At 35.6% G+C, this 22,509-nt stretch overlaps 2 protein-coding genes across 3 annotated transcripts in view; one reads left to right on the forward strand and one right to left on the reverse strand.

Moving 5' to 3' along the window:
- The window catches only part of LOC107666038 (ras-specific guanine nucleotide-releasing factor RalGPS1-like), a 133,292-nt gene that overhangs the window by 55,630 nt on the left and 55,153 nt on the right, over window positions 1-22,509 (reverse strand). The gene's annotated exons all lie outside the window — the stretch shown is intronic.
- On the forward strand, window positions 1,914-22,248 carry LOC107666151 (angiopoietin-related protein 2-like). The gene is made up of 5 exons (XM_016457367.1): window positions 1,914-2,326; window positions 6,832-7,789; window positions 15,669-15,862; window positions 19,275-19,545; window positions 20,996-22,248. Exons 2-5 carry the CDS (start codon window positions 6,856-6,858, stop codon window positions 21,193-21,195), a joined length of 1,599 nt encoding a protein of 532 aa, XP_016312853.1. The 5' UTR covers window positions 1,914-2,326; window positions 6,832-6,855; the 3' UTR covers window positions 21,196-22,248.

The following is a 22,509-nucleotide window of genomic DNA, read 5'->3' on the forward strand; positions in this document are numbered from 1 at the left end:
CATGTCTGAACCATAAACCTTGAAAGGGTCATATGCGCACATCCAAAAAACTTTAGGCAGGTGCTCGATCACAACCATAAACCTTCACAGGTTGTTTTACAAGTTTTACATACTGGACTCTACAAGCGTACGCCAAAAAGTGACGAGAAATTAAACATCTTGTATTCATGAACAAAAACATCTAACGGGGATCAGCAACTAATAATAAGACAATTTACAACCACATGCACCAAATAAAAATCCAACAAAGACCTTTAGTCAGCTGCAGTGATGACGTATTACTCTCTGTACTTCATTTTACTGTAAAATGACCATAAAAGCAATTATTTAAACAACTTTATAGTTCAAATAATACGTTTTGACAAAAACAAAGTTTTATAAAGTGGCAAACATCATATTTCAGCCTAAAAAGTGATTATTTGTTATAATTCGTTTGAAAAAAAAAAAAAAACAGCAAACAGGCTAAAAATGCTAATTCACTCTCTGACAGCAGGTGGCGCTTATGGAAAAGCAGAAATGCAGCAAAGCAGTGCTGTGCTTAAACACTGCTATATTATGTATCACATGGATATAAGATGAAAAAAAATGCCATCAAAACTTTTCTCAAGTCAGTTCGCTTCAGGTTATTAATTTATATAACCAAATAAAAACTCCTTGGGTTTTCACAAACGACGACGTAAGAACCGCATATTTAAGTGTATAAAAGGTGACACATTTGCAGGTATGGTACTAACCAGGTGCAATTTCACAAGTTTCCAAAGACAAGTGATGTCTGCCCACAATCACGGCCAGTTTATCAAAACAATGCTATTCATCAGTTCTATATAAAATCGATTCACAAATTCATAGTTCATGGAATTTTAAACATTTTTACATTACTTCAACTAATAAAAACTACAATAAAACATGTTACATAAGCATGAAAATACATCATGTATTTATTATTGTTACAAGAAAAATTAATAGTCACTTTTTCAGGCTTTTCAGACATGATGGTCAAGGCCACAGTGGTGACTTTAATTTAATTGCTAAAAATGCTAAAAGCGGAATTATTTCATGTTTAAAGTCATTTCAAATTCATTCAGTTTTATATGTGCCAGAAAGTAATGAAATTTAAGTGGTTGAGTTTTAATTAATCAGTTTGTAATTTATAATTTCCATCAGTTTGACCCATTCAAGCAAAAAAAACAGGAGGTTCTCATTACATTAAAAACGTAATCTGCCATTCACTGTGACATGAAGGCACTGCATCTCTCTCATGTGACTTTTCACAACATGAGTCCGGTGAGAACACAATGAGCTCAAAAGAGCCAAAACATTATTCACAGCTGTCACTTCAGAAATATCTGCACTTTATACACGTTTCATAATATTTGCTTTGTTTTATTTTTGTACAGTCTCGACCAAGTATGAGCAAGTACGAACGATATGCCTTAACAGACACCATTAAAAATATGATTTATGTTTCGAAGGTGCCTCTTTACAGACTCAAGAGGGTGGGATCATGTTTGAATAGACGAAAACCAAAAATAAAGGTTCCAAAAGGTTTTTTTCCCCCCCATCAAAGCCACAGAAGAGCCATTTTTGGTTTCCCAAAGAACCTATCAGTGAACAGTTTTTAAAATAACCATTTTTACCTAGTGTAAGAACATTTGAACAATCTAAAGAATCTTTTTCCACTGTAAAGAACCTTTTGTCCACTGGAAAAGTTCCATGGATGTTAAAGGTCCTTTATGGAACCATCAACGCCAATCAACTGATTTTTAAGAGTGTATCAATAGTGATGACCATTATTTCTGTACCAGAGGGAGGGGAAAGGGGCGGGCCCAAACAAGAACAACACCATTAGCACAAACTAGAGAGAGAGAGCGAGAGAGAGAGAGAGAGAGAGAGAGAGAGAGAGAGAGACAGCAGAGTGTTCCCTGTGTTCAGTGGTGATGAGTGGAAGTTAAGGACGTCTCTCTCTAAATCAATGTGTCACTCAAAGTGAACATTTAACAGCAAGCAGCCGCAGGATCATTTGGACAGAGACTCCAACAGGACATGCAGACACATGCTGGGACACACCGAGTGAACTTAAAGCACACTTAAAGAACAATTTACACCAGAACACAAAATGAGACTGTCACCCATCATCCTATGACAGGAGACACGCCGGGGGACGGACAACAAGAAAGAGGGACAGAATAAGGACAGAAAGGACAGTGGTGGATCTGTGATGACTTTCAATTCAGGGACGACAACATCCAACCTGCCTGGAGAGAGATTAAAAGGATAAAGCAAAGAGAAAGAGAGAAGGAGCCGGGAACATCAGCACACTATCCTGGTAGGAGCTGTTTGTTTGATTAGAAATGCGATGAAGTCAAATGAATCATGTTCTCTGGCTTTCACCTTTATATTGTCATTCAACTTACAAAAACACTCTACAAATTAATAGACTGGCAGACAAATCATGCAATGAAAAGATTTCAAAATACAGATTCTATATTTCCAGGATTTGCAGAATAGCTTTATAGAAACATGCATGACTTTGCATGATATTTTGTTAATTTCCATTTCTTTGCCAGACCTGGAATAAAAAAAAAAAAAAAAAAGCCTGATTCCAGGTTCTCCATAATTGGGAAAACCCTGACATTTAAAGAGCAATCACATTTATTCACTTAGCAGACGCTCAAAATTGCAAGCAATTTACTTTTTACATTTTGATTAAACCTTTTAGACCTAAAAATAACTACAACAAAATTAGAATCACCAGATAGACTTTTTAGGGTTTTAGAAAAACTGAACACTGCACGCCAGGGAATGCATGAAGTGATGAAATGTATACATTGAATGCAGTTTAAGTTGCTTTGAATAAAAGCATTTGCCAAATTCATAATTGTAAATAAATGCAGAAAGACGCACAAAACTCTCATCAAAACCTGTTGCACCTGGAACAAATAAAAGCGTAAGTGAGAAATGTTCAGCATGCTGATGTTGTAATGGTAGTAATGATCCTCTAGCATGCAGATGCAATCACACTTTCCACAGAAACAATGACTGCCTGAACTTCACATCATGCAGTCTAGTACTGGAGAACTTGAGGTCAGGACGGTACATTTATTTTCAACAAGAGCTTATGACATTCACTTACATGTTAATCACCCATAAAAAGTTATTCTCCGAGAACAATGAATGTAAATGATTCACTACTGATTCAAAAATCTATTGTCTTTGGTACTTGTTTGTCATTCACTCTTAAAATCAAAGGTTCTTTATTGGCAATGACAGTCCCATGAAAAACCTTTAATCTCCATAGAACAAAGTAAAGACTATATTTGCATTTCCTAAGCGACTACCAGCACTCACAGGACAGAAAAAGAAAGGTACAGTTAACGAATACTGAAAACGATCCAAGAAAGCCAGAGAAATCAGAGCCAGAGAGAAGCGGAGACCCTGATGACATCAGCGGCTCAAGCAAGCAGGCCACTATGACATCATCACAGCCCGGTTCAAATTCTAATCGGATTTTAAATCCGTGAAATCCAAGTCAGATTTTGAATGCATTTTCATGCATGACACTATGGAAGTGATTCTGGCAGCGCTCAATACAGCAAAACAGACCCATGTGCTGCTTTATTGGTGATGACACCAAAACACTGTGTCTATATCACAAAACTGAAGAAAAAAGAGAGCAAAAAAGTGCAAGGTGTAAAATGTGCATTAGTACTGCAAGTTGACGTTTTTGTCACTTTGACGCAATGTTTTTTTCCTAGTTGGAATCATAAATATGGTCATTTTTACATGACGCAAAGGGTTAAACATAATGCACAAATAGAGATTTTTAAACTTTAATGTGTTAAAGGTTTATATAACAACAACTGTGAATACAGTGCAGAACTGCAATACAGGGTTGGAAAAATCCTAATACCCAACAGACAGTGAACAGGTTTCCTAAATCAATGCCAAGACAAATGCACAACAAAAACCTCTCTAATAAAAGTTTAACACGGTTATGTAATTTTTAAAGAATATATGATTCATCATGCATGAGGTTACGGATCCTTGCTGAGGGTCTTGTGCAATCGTGTTTATGTTCTGCTTGATTGGAATACATTTTCTTTTGATGACTCAAGGCTATGAATGCTTGTTTGTGCATCCAGTCCAAACCAAACCACAAGACACATGATTCAGACATTAAAAATAAGTTAATAAAAAAAAATTTGCATTAAATAAAGTAGCAAATAGTGTTAAACTATACTGTCTCAACTATATCACCTCCCTGTGAGAGTACTATTGTTTTAGAGCTCTCTGTCCAAGGTTTACTTCAGAAATGATCCCTGAAACGAGTGGGAAGGAGCTCTTCCTTACTAATGAACACAATGAGAAACATGGAGCGCTGAGTCTGCTGCTATGGGAGACGGTCTGTACACACACAATACACCACACCAGGCACTGCGTGTGATCGATTTTCCCATCCGTGAATTGTGCATATCTATGACTCAGTCATTCAATGACTAGAGAGATTAGAAAAACTCAATCTGACATAAAACATCCATATCCATGCACTTATGCAGCACAATCTGTAAGCATGTGCATATATATATATATATATATATATATATATAAAGGCTTCTTAGGATTTTCAGTTAAGAGAATGACATTTGGCCTCCAGCTCTACAACAAATGAAAGTGTCCACAGCCAGTGTAATCTTATTCACACACAAATGACTCTTGTTAAAAGATTATTTTAATGAATCAAATAAAAAGATTCACATATTAACAAGTTACTGGTTTTGAATCATTTACTAAATGAACCAATCTGACATAAAACATCCATATCCATGCACTTATGCAACACAATCTGTAAGCATGTGCATATATATATATATATATATATATATTTGTAAAGGCTTCTTAGGATTTTCAGTTAAGAGAATGACATTTGGCCTCCAGCTCTACAACAAATGAAAGTGTCCACAGCCAGTGTAATCTTATTCACACACAAATGACTCTTGTTAAAAGATTATTTTAATGAATCAAATAAAAAGATTCACATATTAACAAGTTACTGGTTTTGAATCATTTACTAAATGAACCAAACTTACATGAACTTTAGCATTACTATCAGTAATGCCGGTCACAATATTAATATACACAATAATGTATATGTAAAAAAATATGTATAAATATTATATTTTATAAAAATATATAACTATTATATTTGATGTTTTTTTTATTACAAATTACAGATTTTATTAATATAAATTAAATTAGTTAAATTATTTAAGATTATTTAATTAGATTAGTTAATTATCCTTATATACAAGTTTTCATATGAACAGCTTGTCAGCACTGCACTGATTTAAGTTTCAAGAATCTTAAGTACATTACATTTCATTTTGTGACATTACTGACAGTAATGATAAAGTTCAGAAATAACAGAAGAAGTAGTTAGTAAAATGTACAGTAGACTTGGTCACTGCATTCACTGATTCCTTTAGCAAAAGTTTAATCAAACCCACTTAAACCAGTAACTCTTGGGCTTTTGGGTCTTTTTGAACAATATATTAAAAGAACTGGTTCATATGAGTCATTTGCTCTCTAAAACTCAACTAAAATATGAGTTGTTTTGATGTGGTCCTGGAGATTCAGTAGCTCACAACCGTGCAGGAAACACAGGGCCACATCATCCACCATATGTATTTCTCTCTGCTTATCAACGACACAATAAGCAGACATAAACAAAAAAACATCCAGAAACATTTACATATATAGCAAAACTTGTGTGGCCAAACTTGCATATACAGCAAAACTACTGTGGGGCCTAGTGATTTAAGATCTAGACAGGTATTGGAAGGGATTTAGCATCAAATCCTGCAAGGCAGTTCAAAAGCTATTAGAATTGGGTAATTCTAATGGTGCAGAGTAATGCACGTTGGATAAAAGCGTCTGCTAAATCCCCACTTACAGATGCTTCATCAGGGCAAAACAGACCGGCTCTTTGGAAAATCACTAAAGACCTTCCGAGGTTTTTAACACGTTAACACGGGTTTCATTAGCTAATGGCTTTCAGATCAACTTACATTCAATTCAACAAATGGACGCAAATGACGAGGAACTCTTAAGAGTCGTTCAAACAGGTTGCAAACTTGCATTCCATCAGTGCTGCTTTTTAATTAAGTCATTCTACAAAATGAACACATGCGTCAGACATGCATCAGAATCAGGTGACTGCTTTAAGATTGCATGGGAAGCCCAGTTGACCCTAAAATTGCATAAAATGCATAAAATAAAATGTCATTTTTTACACTACAGTTCAAAAGTTTGGGGCCAGTAAGATTTTTTTTATGCTCTTATTAAGCAAAAATACATTAAAATGATCAAAAATGGCAACTAAGGCATTAAAATGTTGCAAAACATTTATATTTCCAATAAATACTGGTCTTTTGTATTTAATTAAATAATTTGTATCCCCGTTAAAAGTCATATCAATTTATAATATTTTTTATAACATTTTATTTATGCTCCCCAAAAATGCATTTATTTGATGTAAAAAAAAGTGAAATATTATTATGATTTAAAATAACCGCGTTCTATTTGAATATATTTTAAAATGTAATTTATTCCTGTGATGCAAAGCTGAATTTTCAGCATCATTACTCCAGTCTTCAGTGTTACATAATCCTCCAAAAATCATTCTAATTTGCTGATTTGCAGCTCCAGAAACATTTCTTAATATAAATGTTCAAAGCAGTAGTGCTGCTTCATATTTTTGGTGGAAACTGATACATTTTTCCCTATATAAATATTCCTACTGAGTACAAAACCTCTTATCTGTTCATGTTCCAGCACAAAGACACATCTCCGAGAGCCATGACCGTCCTCATTCTGAAGCGCTTTCTTCTGGCCCTGCTGACCATCACCCTGTCCAGACCCGACTCCGCTTCGCTTGGGTTCGTAGAGGAGTTCGAAAGCCGAGACGACGTTCTCGAAAGCGAGTTCATGTACGCCAGTCGTCCCAAGCGCTCCGCCGACCCTCCCAGCGCCTCGGACCCTGACAAATGCTCCTACACCTTCATCGTGCCTCAGCGCAAAACCACGGGCGCCATCTGCGTGAACTCTAAAGAGCCGGAAGCCCTGCTGGAGAACCGCGTGAACAAGCAGGAGCTGGAACTGCTGAACGGAGAGCTGCACAAGCAGCGGCGGCAGATCGAGACACTGCAGCAGCTGGTGGAGGTGGACGGCGGCGTGGTCAACGAGGTCAAGCTGCTTCGCAAGGAGTCGCGCAACATGAACGCCCGGGTCACGCAGCTCTACATGCAGCTGCTGCACGAGATCATCCGCAAGAGAGACAATGCGCTCGAGGTTTCTCAGCTGGAGAACCGCGTGCTGAATCACACGTCAGAGATGCAGCAGTTAACCGCACGCTATCGGGATCTGGAGCACAAATATCAGCACCTTGCATCGCTTTCCAGCAATCAAAGCGCGCTTATAGTGCAGCTAGAAGAGCAATGCAGGAGAGGAGGCTTTGTTGGTATTGGTGGAGGTGGTGCTGGTGGAGGAGGTGGTGTTGTACGACAAACACGACGTCACCAGCCGCCTGCAATCCTCCCGCAGCCTCCACAACATCGCCAACCACCTCCGGTCCACCATTCCCCCGCCAGGCCTTTCCACCCGCCGACCTACACCCGCCAGAACAACCAGATCACCAATGAAATCCAGAGCGACCAAAACATCAAAGCAATGCCACCGACTTTACCGACGGTGCCCCCTGAAACACACAGCTCCTCAACAGATAAACCCTCAGGTGAGTCTCTTCAACGCCACTACTGTCATCGTACACTCACCCTCGTGTAGTTCCAAACCCATACGACTTTGGATAGTCTTCGAAACATCAGAGATATTAAGATATTTTCAACCATTGTGCATCAATGATTGAAAATAGTCCTTAGAGGACAAAAATGTCCATGTTATAAAACAGTCATAAAATATTATACAAACAATTTTTTTTTCCACTTTCACAAGACATATGTTTACCAAACTACCAAAACTTCATTTAATTTCAGGGTTTTAACCCTCTAAATGCCAGTTTATTTATATAATGCCACTGTTGATTGAAAAAAAAAATTATTAGTTATACTTAATGCTAAGATTTTTTTTCTTTTAATGATTATAGTCATGGATATGTCAATGATTAGAAAATAACATTAATTTTGATTTGCATTATTTGATGTATTATTTTTGTGCAATGTCAGATTATTTTTTTTTCCAAATAAAAAACCATTTTATATATATATATACGAAAAGTATTTTTTTAATCTTAAATGTACTTAAGTATTACTTAAGTACAGTATATATATATATATATACTGTATATATATAAAATGGGTTTCAGTGGGCATATTTTTCTCCTTAAGGTCCTTAAGGGTGAAACATTAAAACTGCAGTAAAAATACAAAAAAAATTACTTTTTTGCATTAGCGCAGGCATCATGATGAAAAAAGTTGCTAAGGATGCACAAGGGTTAATGAAACCTAATAGCTTTTCTTTCTCTCAATTGAAAGTCCAGACAGCCAAAACTTGAAGATCCAAAAATGGTCATAAAGGCATCATAAAACAAATCAGAGTGGTGTAATCCAAGACTTGTGACGAGATATGAACAGATTTACTTTAAGGTTTTATATAAGCACACATATGCAGAGCACATCACATATGGTAAACATAGAAAGTTAAACAGGCTTGCCTAAATAAAATTAAATTAAAAACGGTTCATCATATAAAGTGATTATCTCGGTGTTTTGAAGATTAACCAAAGTCATGGGTTCGGAATGACATGAGGGTGAGTAAATGATGAAAATTTTCATTTTTCAGTGAACTATCCTTTTAATATCATGTACTAAACCAAACCCATATGACTCTCTTTCTTATGTGGAACATAAAAAATATGTTTTTTTTTTAGTCCATAAAATGCAAGTCAGTGAGGTTGAAAGCTGTTTTGGACCCACTGGCTTTCATTATATGGACAACAACAATAAAAAAAAAAAATTCTTCTGAAATGACATGAGGGCACATAAATGATGAGAGAATATTAATCTTTGGATGAACCATCCCTCTAAATCAGTGTAATCACTGACTGATTTATATAAAGACATGAAGATACACACTGATTGTTTGATAATGTATATACAGCGCCCTCCAAAAGTTTAGAAAAAGTGGAATTTTTAACAATATTAGCATAAATTCTCAATTTTGTGATGACTTTGCATTAATTTATAGCACAAAAACAAACATTTAAAAAAATGAATCCAGAAAACATCTTAAACCCTGCTGAAATGAATCTTAAATAAATAATTAAGCTTAAACCAGTCTAAGCTGGTTTGCTGGTCTTAACTGGTCCCCTAGAAGGTGTCTGAGAAGCTAAACCAGCTAAGACCATCTTAAACCAGACCAAAAACCACCTAGTGCATGGTTATTTTCAACAGAGACTGAATATTGAAACAGTGTTTTTTATCAGTTTTTTGTGTACTAGATTTAATTGCTAATCAATCAATAATCGAACTGTCATGCACAATTTGTGACATAAACAAAAAGACAGCATTGTGTTGACAGTAAAGTGACTTTAATCCATTATTGCAAGAAATAATAAGGATTTATGCTCATACTGTCCAAAACTCCTCCTGGTCCATTTCCAAACATTGAAAAGATACTGTATGTTAAGCATATAGTTAAGTACTCAAAGAAGCACTGCCTAAATGATAGAAAATGTTAATTCATGACGCAAGTCTCCACAACACACGCTTCTGCAAAGCATTATGTATACGCAACAGGATCAGGGTGAGTAATGAGAAACATCTAAACATTACGCAGCCAGCGATCTTCTTTTTCTTGCAGCGTTTCAGCGCATTTACAAGGTTAATTGTCTTTTGCACACAGAGTATGATGATAAGTATGGATACGCCTAAGTGGTTTTGGTTACATCAGCGCTTCCAAAGAAAACTAAAAGTTCAGCCACACAAGCAACACGTGGATTTCCCTTCTGCTGATCACTCGGAGCTTGGCCTCCGTACCATTACAACACAATAATTTGGCAACACATCCGCTGAACTAAGAGTGCACATTAATCTTGGGAGGAAAACCCTCAAAGACATGAAGCACTTTAAAGTCCTTAAATGGGGGATTCCAGACACCATTCAGCAGAGAAATCTGTGGTTTGACGGAAGGGGTCTGTTTAAGTGTTGTTTACTATTCTGCTATATGGCAATTTCTTTGTGGTAACTGAGGATTGTTTGCTTTAAATGTGGCTGTATAAATGAAATGCAGTAGGAACGTAATGTACATGGTTGTGATTATGTATCAATTCACACTTTCCTGAAATCTCCCTCATATCACCAAAACATACACGCATGGTATAATATTAAAGCATGTTATGGTTAAAACTAAGGATGCACCGAATGTTCTGCAACTGAAATTATTCGGCCGAAAATAGCAAAAAAATCTCTAAGCAAAAAGGCAGAATAATATGTACCGAACAATGAATAACGCGATCAAATAGAGGCACGCACTAACGCATCAAACAAGTCGGCAGTGTGAAAGTATTTAAAACTATCAGAGAAAGATGCAGAAATCATTACAAGCATGAAGAACCGACAGCGAGAGACTGTTTAGTGCTGCATCACACTACTCCGATGAGATGAAGAGGTGGCTGATGCTGGTGGTTAGGCTACTGTATGATGATTGAAATGGCCTCAAACAATTAGTAAATAAACTGCAGAGTGTTATATTTTCTAATGCACGCACGAATTGCATGTATTCTGACAGCACTGCACGAGCTCGCGCCAGGGTTCAAAGTCCAAAGCGCGAGGAAAATCTGCGCTGAAACTGTGTTACTCGTCAGTTGCTCAGTAACATTTTTGTGAATTTTTTAAAAGGCATGTGACATTGTGATATGTGCGACAAACATCTTCCCAAATTCGCAATGAGAATCATTTATAAATCTGCATGCTGTTGTCAACAAAAAGAATCACATAGATCTTCCTGCGGGTTTCTGCCAAAATAAAAGCCGAGAAAAAGCAACAAATCTATCAACATTCATAAATGGTATTATTGTCATTTTACTGTTGTTCTGTAAAATAAAATAAAAAAAGTAAGAAAATAATAATGATAATAATAATTACCCTACAACAGCTCTATTAATACATTTATTATAACATTCACACAGTGTTCAAATTGGGATCTGTAATATATTCTAATGTTTTAAATGAATCAGCGAGGCTGCCGTTATTTGTACAGTAAAAAATACATGCCTGATTCAAGTCTCAAAAATGGCCAAAAAATTGTATTTTACTAACTTATTCATTGTAAGTTAAATTGTGCTTTGTTGGTATAATGTCTGCTAGAATGTAAAAAAAAAATGTTCAGTGTTAAGTAAATATTTTTAAATTGTTGTTTTATTTGAAAAGCAGGACAAAACGGTAAAAAGCACATTTTGGCTATTTAATTTATGCAATAGTGAAAAAAATGGCAAAATAGGCCTACATGGGGGGGAGGGAAATGCGAAAAACCATGTTCGGTATTCGGCCCAGTGTTTCATTTTGTTCGGCTTCGGCCAAGAATTTTCATTTCGGTGCATCCCTATGGAAAAACCATGTTCGGTATTCGGCCCAGTGTTTCATTTTGTTCGGCTTCGGCCAAGAATTTTCATTTCGGTGCATCCCTAGTTAAAACATGGGGTAAAAAAGGTAATAGTGACTTTTTATCTCAATTCTAACAAAAAAGTCAAAAACAATTGTGAGATGCGAACTGCAGAATTCAAAGGAAAAAATGTCCGAATTACAATTTTTTATTTTTTTTTTTACTTTTTTATATTTTTATCCCATGGCAGAAGTAAGCTTCTATACTATATCCACTGCAGTCCTCTGTAAATCCATCTTGTCGCCTTGTTGTCTTTATAACATGCCATTAAATCACGCCTCTGGAAGTTATTAGCAAGATTTTTGCCCACAACAAACACTTGCAGCTTGCTAATATGCTTTGTTTTAACAAATGTTATGTGTCAGCTGACGGCACAGTTCTAATAAACATCCCACACTGCATCAGTAACACAGCTTACTACTTGCTACTTTATCATATGCACTGCACATTTAGTCTCAGTTTCCACATGAAACAGACGAGTTGGCAGTGTCTATATGCCATTTACACATGCAAACATAAATTTCATATAATGATACGCACAATATACATTACAAAATACCTTTGTTCCTTTTTTTTTAAGTCGCTTTGGATAAAAGCAGGAGCTAAATGCATAAATGTAAAACATTTGTCATTTAACAGATGCTTTTATCAATACAGCATATGAAAATATTTGAGGATAAAAAAAACTTCCAATGCAAATAATTTTGGTGGATCAAAACTGGTCTGATGCTCAACTGTGCTGCATAATATATATATAAAAAAGAAATTATACCTTAAAAGCTTGTTTTATTACAATATTTTTGGGGGGAAACTATTCTGAGAGATTATATGTCCTGTTTATGCAATGCAATTAACATGTGAACACCAGTGAAAATGAGGCTCTAAATAAATGTTCTTATGCATAAAATAGAGCAGAAAAGGGCTGATGAACAATCGTCTAAAAACTTATACTGAATACAGAAGGTGCTCTCAGAAAGAGATTCTGATTTCAGAGCAGACTGCGAGTAGCTCTTACTCATGAGATGAGAAGGCTCTTGCTCATTAATAGTCTGGAAAATGATCTGGTCACAAGCAGATTGATTCCAGTTGTACCCTTTGAAGATCCTAATGCTTGATTATTCAGCAGCAGACAGCAAGAAAACTGCTAATCTGAAATGAAATGTCAAAAACAGCAGTCACAGAAAAGTCTGAGACTAATGAGAACAAAAATTGTGACGAATCAAATTCGTCTGAAGAGATTCCATTGTATTTTTCTATTACCTTTTGAGGGAGAATCAACAAGCGTGACAAAAGGTGAAGGATAATTTGAGACAGAACTTCAATCAATGTTCTCTGAAAGCGGCTGACCTATGGATGAACGTCTCACTATAATCCGGTAACTTTAATGGAGTAAGATACGGTTCATAATTGGTATGATATCAATTTGGCCTGATTCTCTACTGACGACATAGCCTACAATTTGCATGCTCACACTTAAAGAAAAAGTTCACCCAAAAATGGACATTTGCTGAAAATTTACCCACCCTCATTCCATCCAAGATGGTGATGTTTCTTCATGGGAACAGATTTGGAGAAATGTAGTATTACATCACTTGCTCACCAATGGATCCTCTGCAGCGAATGGGTGCTGTCAGAATGAGAGTCCAAACAGCTGATAAAAATATTACAATAATCCACAAGTAATCTCCATTATAGTCCATCAGTTAATGTATTGTGAAGCCAAAAGCTGCATGTTAGTGAGAAACAAACCCATCATTAAGACACTTATAACTTTAAATCATTGCTTCCAGCTAAAATATGAGTCCTCTATCTAAAATACTGCTTTCTCCAGTGAAAAAGTAAACTTGTCTGAATCAGGAGAGAAATCTGCACAGATCAAGCACTGATTACCAGCCAAAACAGCTCTAAACAAATATGTGGGTGGATTCTGATGTGAAAGACAACAGGGGAGGGACTTTTTCACTGGAGGAAGCATTATTATGGATTATGGACTCCAGAAGCGACAGGTTAAAGTTAAAATGTCATGATGGATTTGTTTCTTACTAACAAACAGCTTTTGGCTTCACAAGTCATTAACTGATGGACTGGAGTGGTGTGCATTACTTGTGGATTATTGTGATGTTTTTATCAGCTGTTTGGACTCAATTGGCACCCATTCACTACAGAGCATCCATTGGTGAGCAAGTGATGCAATGCTACATTTCTCCAAATCTGATGAAGAAACAAACTCATCTACATCTTGGATGGCCTGAGGGTGAACACATTTTTAGCACATTTTTGGATGAACTATTCCTTTAATCCAGTTCAGTACATTTCTCACAGCTGCTTGTTTTTGTATAAATCATCTTGGCAATGCAGCTCACTCTCTATCAGATGTCCTGCAATGTATCCATGGCAGACAAAACAAGCCTCTTTTGTGTAAATCTGAATGCAATCGGTGTCTGTTCCTAAGAGGTACCAAATGCTGTGATCTTACTTCAACAGCTGCCCTATTCCAAGCATCTTCCACCAAATTCTTTAACATTCCGACCTTTGGCAGAAAGCCCCCAAAGAGGCCAGACAATATGGAAACAATAAACCAGAAGGATCCCGTCTGAGAACAGAGGTGTGATTTGGCTTGTTTGCAAACTCATTAGTCTCCTTTACAGGGATGCTGGAGGCAGGATGATGGGTTCAGGTAGTAGCAGAGCCAGCGTGTTCATTTTCTAGATGATTTTCCATCTCCTTAGGGCAGTTTGTATGTTGCCCAAAAAGGTGTGGAGAACATGCAGTCATAATGAAAACAGCATTGCCTCAAATGTGCTTCTGGAAACTACTGAGTCCAGATGACAAAACAACATCACTGCTACAACGGTTGCATAAGTGCATGGCATAACCATATGAGGTCAGTGAGGACAAAAATTGCATGACAAACTTATTTTACAGGCTCATGCCTTCAATATGTTGAGTAAATTTGACATTTTTACACCCATGTAACACTACAATCCAATAGTCACAACACAGCTGGGACGCATCAAACTCAACGGATAGAAACAGACAAAAGAAACAAGCTCTTGGAGGTCCTGGCCAGGCATTGCTCATCAATAAGTGACTCTCTTTCGCAATTCCGTTCTCTTAGAAAGCAAACCTAATCAGCTGTCCACAAAAACAGCTGGATCCATGGCTAGCTATGGCCATATATAATCTAAAGCAGCTATAAACCACATCTGATTTGATTTTGACATTAAATTCAGAGATGCTGTACACTGTAAAAAAATGATTGTGATTTTAACAGTAAAAGACTGTAGAAGTGCTACAGTAAAAACCTGTTAATTGGTTATCAGTAACTTTCCATACTATATATGGTGAATAACTGTAATTACATTTAATGTAATTTTACAGTAAAATACTGTTAAAATTACGGTTTTTGGAAGTGGAAAAGAAAAAGTAATTATATAATTTACAGTGAAAAAACGTAAAGGGACACTCCCAGAATTCTCTGCATGACACTTCATATTTCGTTTTTTCATTGAAATAACTGTTTATCTTACATCTAATGTTGTTAAATTAATGTTTACTGCATTTTTTCAGTAGCATGTGTGTTACCATGATGGGGTAGAATGACTCTGTGCACTGATATATATATATATATATATATATATTAGTATTTCCCTTCTCAGCTTGTGGAAGAGCTGTTAGTGATGAGCTTTGATTCATCATGTGACTTTCTCATCACCACCTGTTTTTGGTGGTTATCAGTATTACAATGGTTCAAAACAGATATTAGTACTTCAATATGCTGGTTTATTAACACTACATCAGTTAATGAAATACATTTTTTTATTGTGAATTTAAGTTAAGTCTGTAAAACCTAAAACGTTGCTACTATATTTTTAACGGTGAAGTTCTGGCAACCACAGCTGCTGGTATTTTACCGTAAATGTCACAGATTTTTTTTTTTACATTGTAGAGAAAACCATGACTTAAATATTGCATGTGTTTGCTTTCCAAAACAGGGCCGTTCAAAGACTGTTTACAGGCTCTAGAGGAAGGCCACGCCAACAGCGGCATGTATCTGGTGAAGCCGGAAAACACCAACAAACTGATGCAGGCCTGGTGTGACCAGAGACACGACCCCGGCGGCTGGACCGTCATACAGCGACGTATGGACGGATCGGTCAACTTCTTTCGAAACTGGGAAACGTATAAGGTCAGAAAGATGTTTATATTCAGATTTTGGGGTGAAATAACATACAGTGTAACCTTAATATGTAAAGTTGTTTTTAAACAAATATTCTGGGTTCAGTAGAAATTAAGCTCCAAGTCAAGTCACATTTATTTACATAATGCTTTATATGATACAGATTGTTTCAAAGCCGTTTCAGATGATTAAACTAATAATAAAATGTGAAAATAATAATATGTTGCAAAGTTCTTCAATTATGAACGAACTTCAGCTGTAAAGCAGCACTAAAAACAATAGGTGCAATTATTCAGCTCAGTTTATAGTTCAATGTTGACTCAATTAAGTTAAGTGCAAAGTTTGCATAACTTCTTTAGTTCTTGTGAAATTAACTTAGTTCTTATGAAGCAAATTTACTGTAGTTCAACTATAAAGAAGCTCTACAGAACATGACATGGCTCAATTCAGTTCAGTGTTGATTCACTTCTAACATACAAAATAATGTCAAAATATCCCTTAGTATTAACGACAACCAAACGACGAAAAAAAAGGTATAGAAACAATTTTCACTCAGAAATTGATAGTAAATTTCACGATGAAAAATGCAAATTTTTAAGCTGAAAACCTGAAATAGTATTTTTTGTAAAACATACTGTAATAATCTGTAATACAAAATAATGTCAAAATATCCCTTAGTATTAACGACAACCAAACAACGAAAAAAAAAAAGGTATAGAAACAATTTTCACTCAGAAATTGATAGTAAATTTCACGATGGAAATAATTTATGCTGAAAACCTGAAATTGTATTTTTTTGTAAAACATACTGTAATAATCTTTTTTACAACTTCAAAAAACATTTCTACAGTGTAATAAACAGGGGTGCGACAAGATCTCACAATATTAAAACGTGACGATATTTCTTGAATATTGAAAATATGTACTGTGATTTTATAAAATAGTTAAATAAACAAGAAGTTACTATTGTGTTAAATTTGAGTCATTTTAGTACATTTTGCAATCGAAATAGCTCCAAACAAAGCCACCAGAACTGTTGCGCATCTCCGAGCAATTCACTTTACTAAATTAATCTACAGATTTGAACGAAGAACTGAAGTGACATTCATTACAAGATGATTAGTCGAAACGTTTCAAAATGCACCTGCATTGTTTTGCAGTTTGTGATTTCTTAAAAATAGAGTCAAATATCATCTTGTCTTGTTCTTGTGAACCCAATATTATGTATAGTCTTGTCTCATGAGCTAGTGTAAGTCTATATCATGCAAATGAAGACAATGTTATCATACTGAGGTCATGCAAAAATACGTCATCACTTAGCACTGATAAAACTGTATGCAACGCTTCAGATCTCAATCATCGGATAATAGCAGGAACTCCCCTAGAACTTCCCTCAGTCACAGTTAGTTAAAAGTAACGAGACACACATTGTTCTGAAACCCTGCCATGTGTGCATTCAGAGACTTCCATGACAAAATGTCTTAACCAGTCAGTCTCACAGCAAACTGCGGCTTTTTGCGATTTCTGAAATCATCCAGAACATCGCTTTCAAACGCCAAAGGAATTCGGTTATGCAAGATGGGTAAGGTTTTCAAACAAGGGCCAGGGCTTTTCCACAAAAACACTGTCTGACGGAAACACTGTTGATGTCATCAGTGCCCAGAACTGAAATCAGGACCAGAAGAGCCAATGTGAAGGGAAATGTCCTAATGACATTTTGAATTCAGAAAAGCACTAAAATGACAATTTTAAAATGCATTACATATAAATTCCATTAAATAAATTATATATTTTATATACATTTATTTTATAATGCATTATACACATAAAAGCTTAAAGTGTTACTAATATTGCTGATCAAAACGTTTCTAAAACTACTAGTTAGTGAAGATGCATTCATGAAACTTTTTTTATTCCATGGACCTTGAAAGGTTCAATTTTGAGGAATAATTTCTATACAGGTTATAATGAACATCTGTGAAAAGGATAAAATTCCTTTGACATGAATGATCTCAACATGCCTGAGTTTGAATGCAAAATTTAATGTTGCATAAAGATTTTTTTAAATTACTTCATTGTGTTGCATGGAAAAACTAACCGCATTTAGGTTTGAAATGACTTGTGGGCGTGAGGAAATAATGACAGAATTGTATTGTCTCGCTGAACTATTTCTTTAAACAATGAGTAACACAGCAGCCATCTGGAGTGAAAGTCTTAGCTGGTGATTTATCACATGCATTAGTAAGTTCTGTTCCTGTCTCCTCACGCTATACTAGGTGTTCAGCTGGCTTGTCTGTGACATAATGTGTCATTTCTGTCCGCCATCAGCTAGTTACATGCAGTATGTTCTCAGGTGTTTTAGATACTGCGGTCAGACCTGCTTCCTCTGAATGAATAATGACTCCTAATGCTGAGATGGCTAAATACAAAAACGTGTGTGTGATATTGCTGGAGTTCTTTTAAATTTCATCGTCTGGCAGGATTCAAGATCTGACAAAGAGTGTATAAAACAAGAACGAGCATGACCATTTATGAATAAAAACTATACGCCACAAAATACTTTGCATTTCACTGATTTTACCAGTAATCTTAAAAATGAAATGTGCATATGTATTTATATATATTTAAAAAAAATTACATATAAAAACAAAAATCATATCATATCAAATATAACAATTACACACACACACACACACACACACCCATATTTCCCCAAAATAAAGTATTTTAAGAGAGCTACACATCTCTGTATTGTAACCGAAAATAGCAGTAAATATGTCAGTGGTACTTAATGCATCACCACTTTCTCCAGCTATATTTTGTGTTGTAAATAAATTAGTGCTGTCAAATGATTAATCACATCCAAAATAACAGTTTTTGTTTACATAATATATGTATGTGTACTGTGTTTATTTATTATATATACATAAATACACACACATGCATGTATATATTTAAGAAAAATATGTTATGTTTATATATTACATATATTTATAAAAAAAATTATAGGAATATAAATATAGACATGTAAATAAATGCAAATATTTTCAAAATATATACTGTATGTGTGTGTATTTATATATACATAATAAATATACACAGAACACACACACATATTATGCAAACAAAAACTTTTATTTTGTATGCGATTAATCGCAATTAATCGTTTGACAGCATTAAAAATATATCTCATATGTCATAAATATATACAAAAACAAGACAACAGTGATATAGAATTATGTTTAAGGAGGTAACATTATATCCTGCAATCTTAAAGCTTTTGATAACCATTCACTGCAGTGGACATCATGCATCAGAGGGTTAAATAATTGTATAATGTATATTAACATACGTATATTTTTTTGTATTATTTGGAGCTGGAACGGTTTGATTAACAATCTCTTTTTTTGTCTTTTCTTAGCAAGGATTTGGGAACATTGATGGCGAATACTGGCTTGGTTTGGAGAACATCTACTGGCTGACCAATCAGGGCAACTATAAGCTGCTGGTGACGCTGGAGGACTGGTCAGGCAGGAAGACGTTTGCAGAATACGCCAGTTTCCGCTTGGAGACGGAGGCGGATTTCTACAGGCTGCGGGTGGGCCGTTACCACGGAAACGCCGGGGATTCGCTCACCTGGCACAACGGGAAACAGTTCACGACCCTGGACAGAGATCACGACGTGTACACAGGTATCAAACCAGCACTGATCGAGCACCACAACCAATTGCTATACACAGGTTTACTGTCCAATAGGGGCTTTAAAATGTGCAGGTTCCTGAAACCCGAAATGGAAATGAGCTTGCATTATTGAGCTTGCATTATTATTGCATTATCGGTTCCATCGTCCCAAAATCAACCAAAATTTTTTTTTAAGTGTTTTGGTTAAATAATGTCTGTGGTTAACACAAGCTCAAGATATTTTCACATTTTATTCTACAACATAAAATACGTCAATAACAGAGTTATTATACACTGTATTAAAATAAATAAATAAAAAGTTGTTTCATCTTAAAAAAAGTGTTTGTGCTGCTTTAAAATTTTAAGTATAGTCAACTCAAATATCCAAGTTGTCACTTAGTACAACTTAACGTTTAAGTTGACTAAACTTAAAATTTGAAGGCAACACATTTTTTTCCCGTGTAGTTCGATTAAGTTTGAAAATAAAATTAAAACCATAAAATAATCATTACTTGAAATCAAATAAATGTTAACTGAAATAAAAAATAAAACTACATACGTACAAAAAAAACCTACTGAAAATAACAAAAACTTTCAAACGCTGAGAGTACTTGTTCCAAGGAAGATATCATATTGAAAAAGCATGCATTATGCATGCTATCATTATGTTTTAGAAACTCCGCAAAATGACTTTCAAATAAAAAAAAATAAAAATCTCAAATAAAAACTGAAAATATTAATAAAAACTATAATAACATCTGATCAGTAACACCCCACTTGTGTTTTTTAAGCTTTTTGTGTCTTGAAAATGTGGTTGTTTGCCAGGAATATTAAACGTCACTCACTAATCATTTTCAAAGCCTTGCTGTGTTTGTAGTCGCATTCTTGAAAACTATTGCAACTCAAATTTTACAATTTTAAATAAAGATTGAAAGTGTTGTCGGAAGCTTAATGGTGGTGAAATTGAAGTCATGTGACCATGGTGTAGTTTGTTTATAGCCTACGTTTAGCTTTTTACTTTTGGCGATTTTATTTACTGTAGGCTTTAAAATTCATGAAGGTGTGTTCATTTGTAATGATTATCTTGTGCAAAACATGAATGAATCAAACCTTTAATGATTATTTTCTGCATTATTCCAAAAGCCAATGAAAAATAGTGCAAGTAGTGTGTTCACACTGAAAATTCCAAAAAGAAAAAGTGCACTTTAAATACCCTGACGATGCAATAAATTAACTGAAAAAACTAAGTGTGGAATGTTGGATGCTTTATGCACTCAACAGTCGCAGATTTAATTACGTAGTGGAGAGGGCGGGGCTATCAGACTCCGATGATAAAATAACCTTATAAAATTCATACACTACACGGTTGAGCACACAGTGCATAAGTACATAGTGTATAGTGTGCCATTTGAAACGCAACTAGAGTTCACTTACTCAAAAACCTAATTTCCTCTCATACAGGAAACTGTGCCCACTATCAGAAGGGTGGTTGGTGGTACAACGCCTGCGCCCACTCCAACCTGAACGGCGTGTGGTACCGCGGTGGCCATTACCGCAGCCGCTACCAGGATGGAGTTTACTGGGCAGAGTTCCGCGGAGGATCGTATTCCTTGAAGAAGGTCACTATGATGATCCGACCGAATCCCAACACTTTCCATTAAAACGTCCCGTGAAGGAAAACTCAAGTCTAATGCGTCATAACTCAAAAAAACGCAGTAAAAAGTGCAATGTTATGTTTTTTTTTTTTTTTTAATTATTGATTGTTTACTTTGTTACGAATTCATAATATGCAGTCATACATATGCAAATCCAGACATAAGAAAGTGCAATGACTTCATGAAGGAGACACAACTCACGTCTTCTTGGGAATCCTCCCAATGGAGTCCAGGCGTTGTGGACACTGAAGACCAAGTGAAAATACTAGAAAAACTTCAGTCAGACTTCCACGTGATTTGGAAGCTGAACAGCATCGTGTGCATCCTTACAAGTGTGCTTAAAATGGTCTGTATGTTTATGCGACCTTATTCTCACTGTAAGAAGTCTAACCTTGAAGTTGATTTTAAGTTTACATTAGTGCTATAAAACATGACCTGTTATAATCGAGGCATTTGAACATATAGATTCTCATTTGACTTGTTTCTAGCATTGACTTCCAATCCAGGGTACGCTACAATTGTGCCCATGGACATCAGAAAACAGTATTTTTGATGAAAAAATTATAATTAGTCATAATTTAGAGGTAAATCTAGCCTAGTCATTGTCTATGCACCTATTTACTAGATAAATGTAGCTTAGGAGACGTGAATTGGTACAGTACATTGCAATTGTGCTTTGAAGTGGACTACATAGGATTTTTCATGCAAAAAAAAAACATTTCTGTTGACATTCAGAGGTAAATCTAGCCTAGTCATTGTGTATGCATCTATTTTCTCTCTCATTTGCAATTGAAAAGGCATGACTTGGTTCAATGAACACATTTAAACCACAAAAGCAAAGCCTCTGCAAAAATCACAAATGCAAAGCATGTCTGTCTTGTATATTATTGTTTTAGTGCAACATTGTGCTCTGCATTCATATGTCCATGAATGATTTCACTCCATAAAGTGCCGTTTTGAAACCATTTGTATATAGAAACTGTGAGGGAGTGTTTTTGTAATGCAAAGTATGGTTGTGTTGTGTACTTACAGAATTTTCCAATAAATTATGTACAGCTACTACGGAGTAGAGACAAGCTCTTTTGTGTTCAGCTGCAAAGAACATACACAAGTCTTGCCCTATAGACTACAATACATTATATACACAAAAGGCCGATAGAAAGACTGAGCTCAAACCTCAATGTTTTCACTTGTACAAGCAACTCGAGGCTCTAAAGGGCTCTACGGGAGACTCTGAGCGCAAGAGAACAGACCCAAACCTTTGCTGCTCAAACATAAATCATTATAAATGAAAACGGTGTCATTAACATTAGTTTCCAA

This window comes from Sinocyclocheilus anshuiensis, unplaced genomic scaffold (genome assembly GCF_001515605.1).
Source record: "Sinocyclocheilus anshuiensis isolate Anshui unplaced genomic scaffold, SAMN03320099.WGS_v1.1 scaffold245, whole genome shotgun sequence".
Taxonomy (NCBI): Eukaryota; Metazoa; Chordata; class Actinopteri; order Cypriniformes; family Cyprinidae; genus Sinocyclocheilus; species Sinocyclocheilus anshuiensis.

Bases quoted from the DNA above. Each gene is read 5' to 3' on its own strand.
- LOC107666151 (XM_016457367.1), top strand. From the start codon at position 6,856: ATGACCGTCCTCATTCTGAAGCGCTTTCTTCTGGCCCTGCTGACCATC. The intron at 7,790-15,668 runs GTGAGTCTCTTC...TTTCCAAAACAG, and splicing joins CTCAACAGATAAACCCTCAG to GGCCGTTCAAAGACTGTTTA. The intron at 15,863-19,274 runs GTCAGAAAGATG...GTCTTTTCTTAG, and splicing joins GAAACTGGGAAACGTATAAG to CAAGGATTTGGGAACATTGA.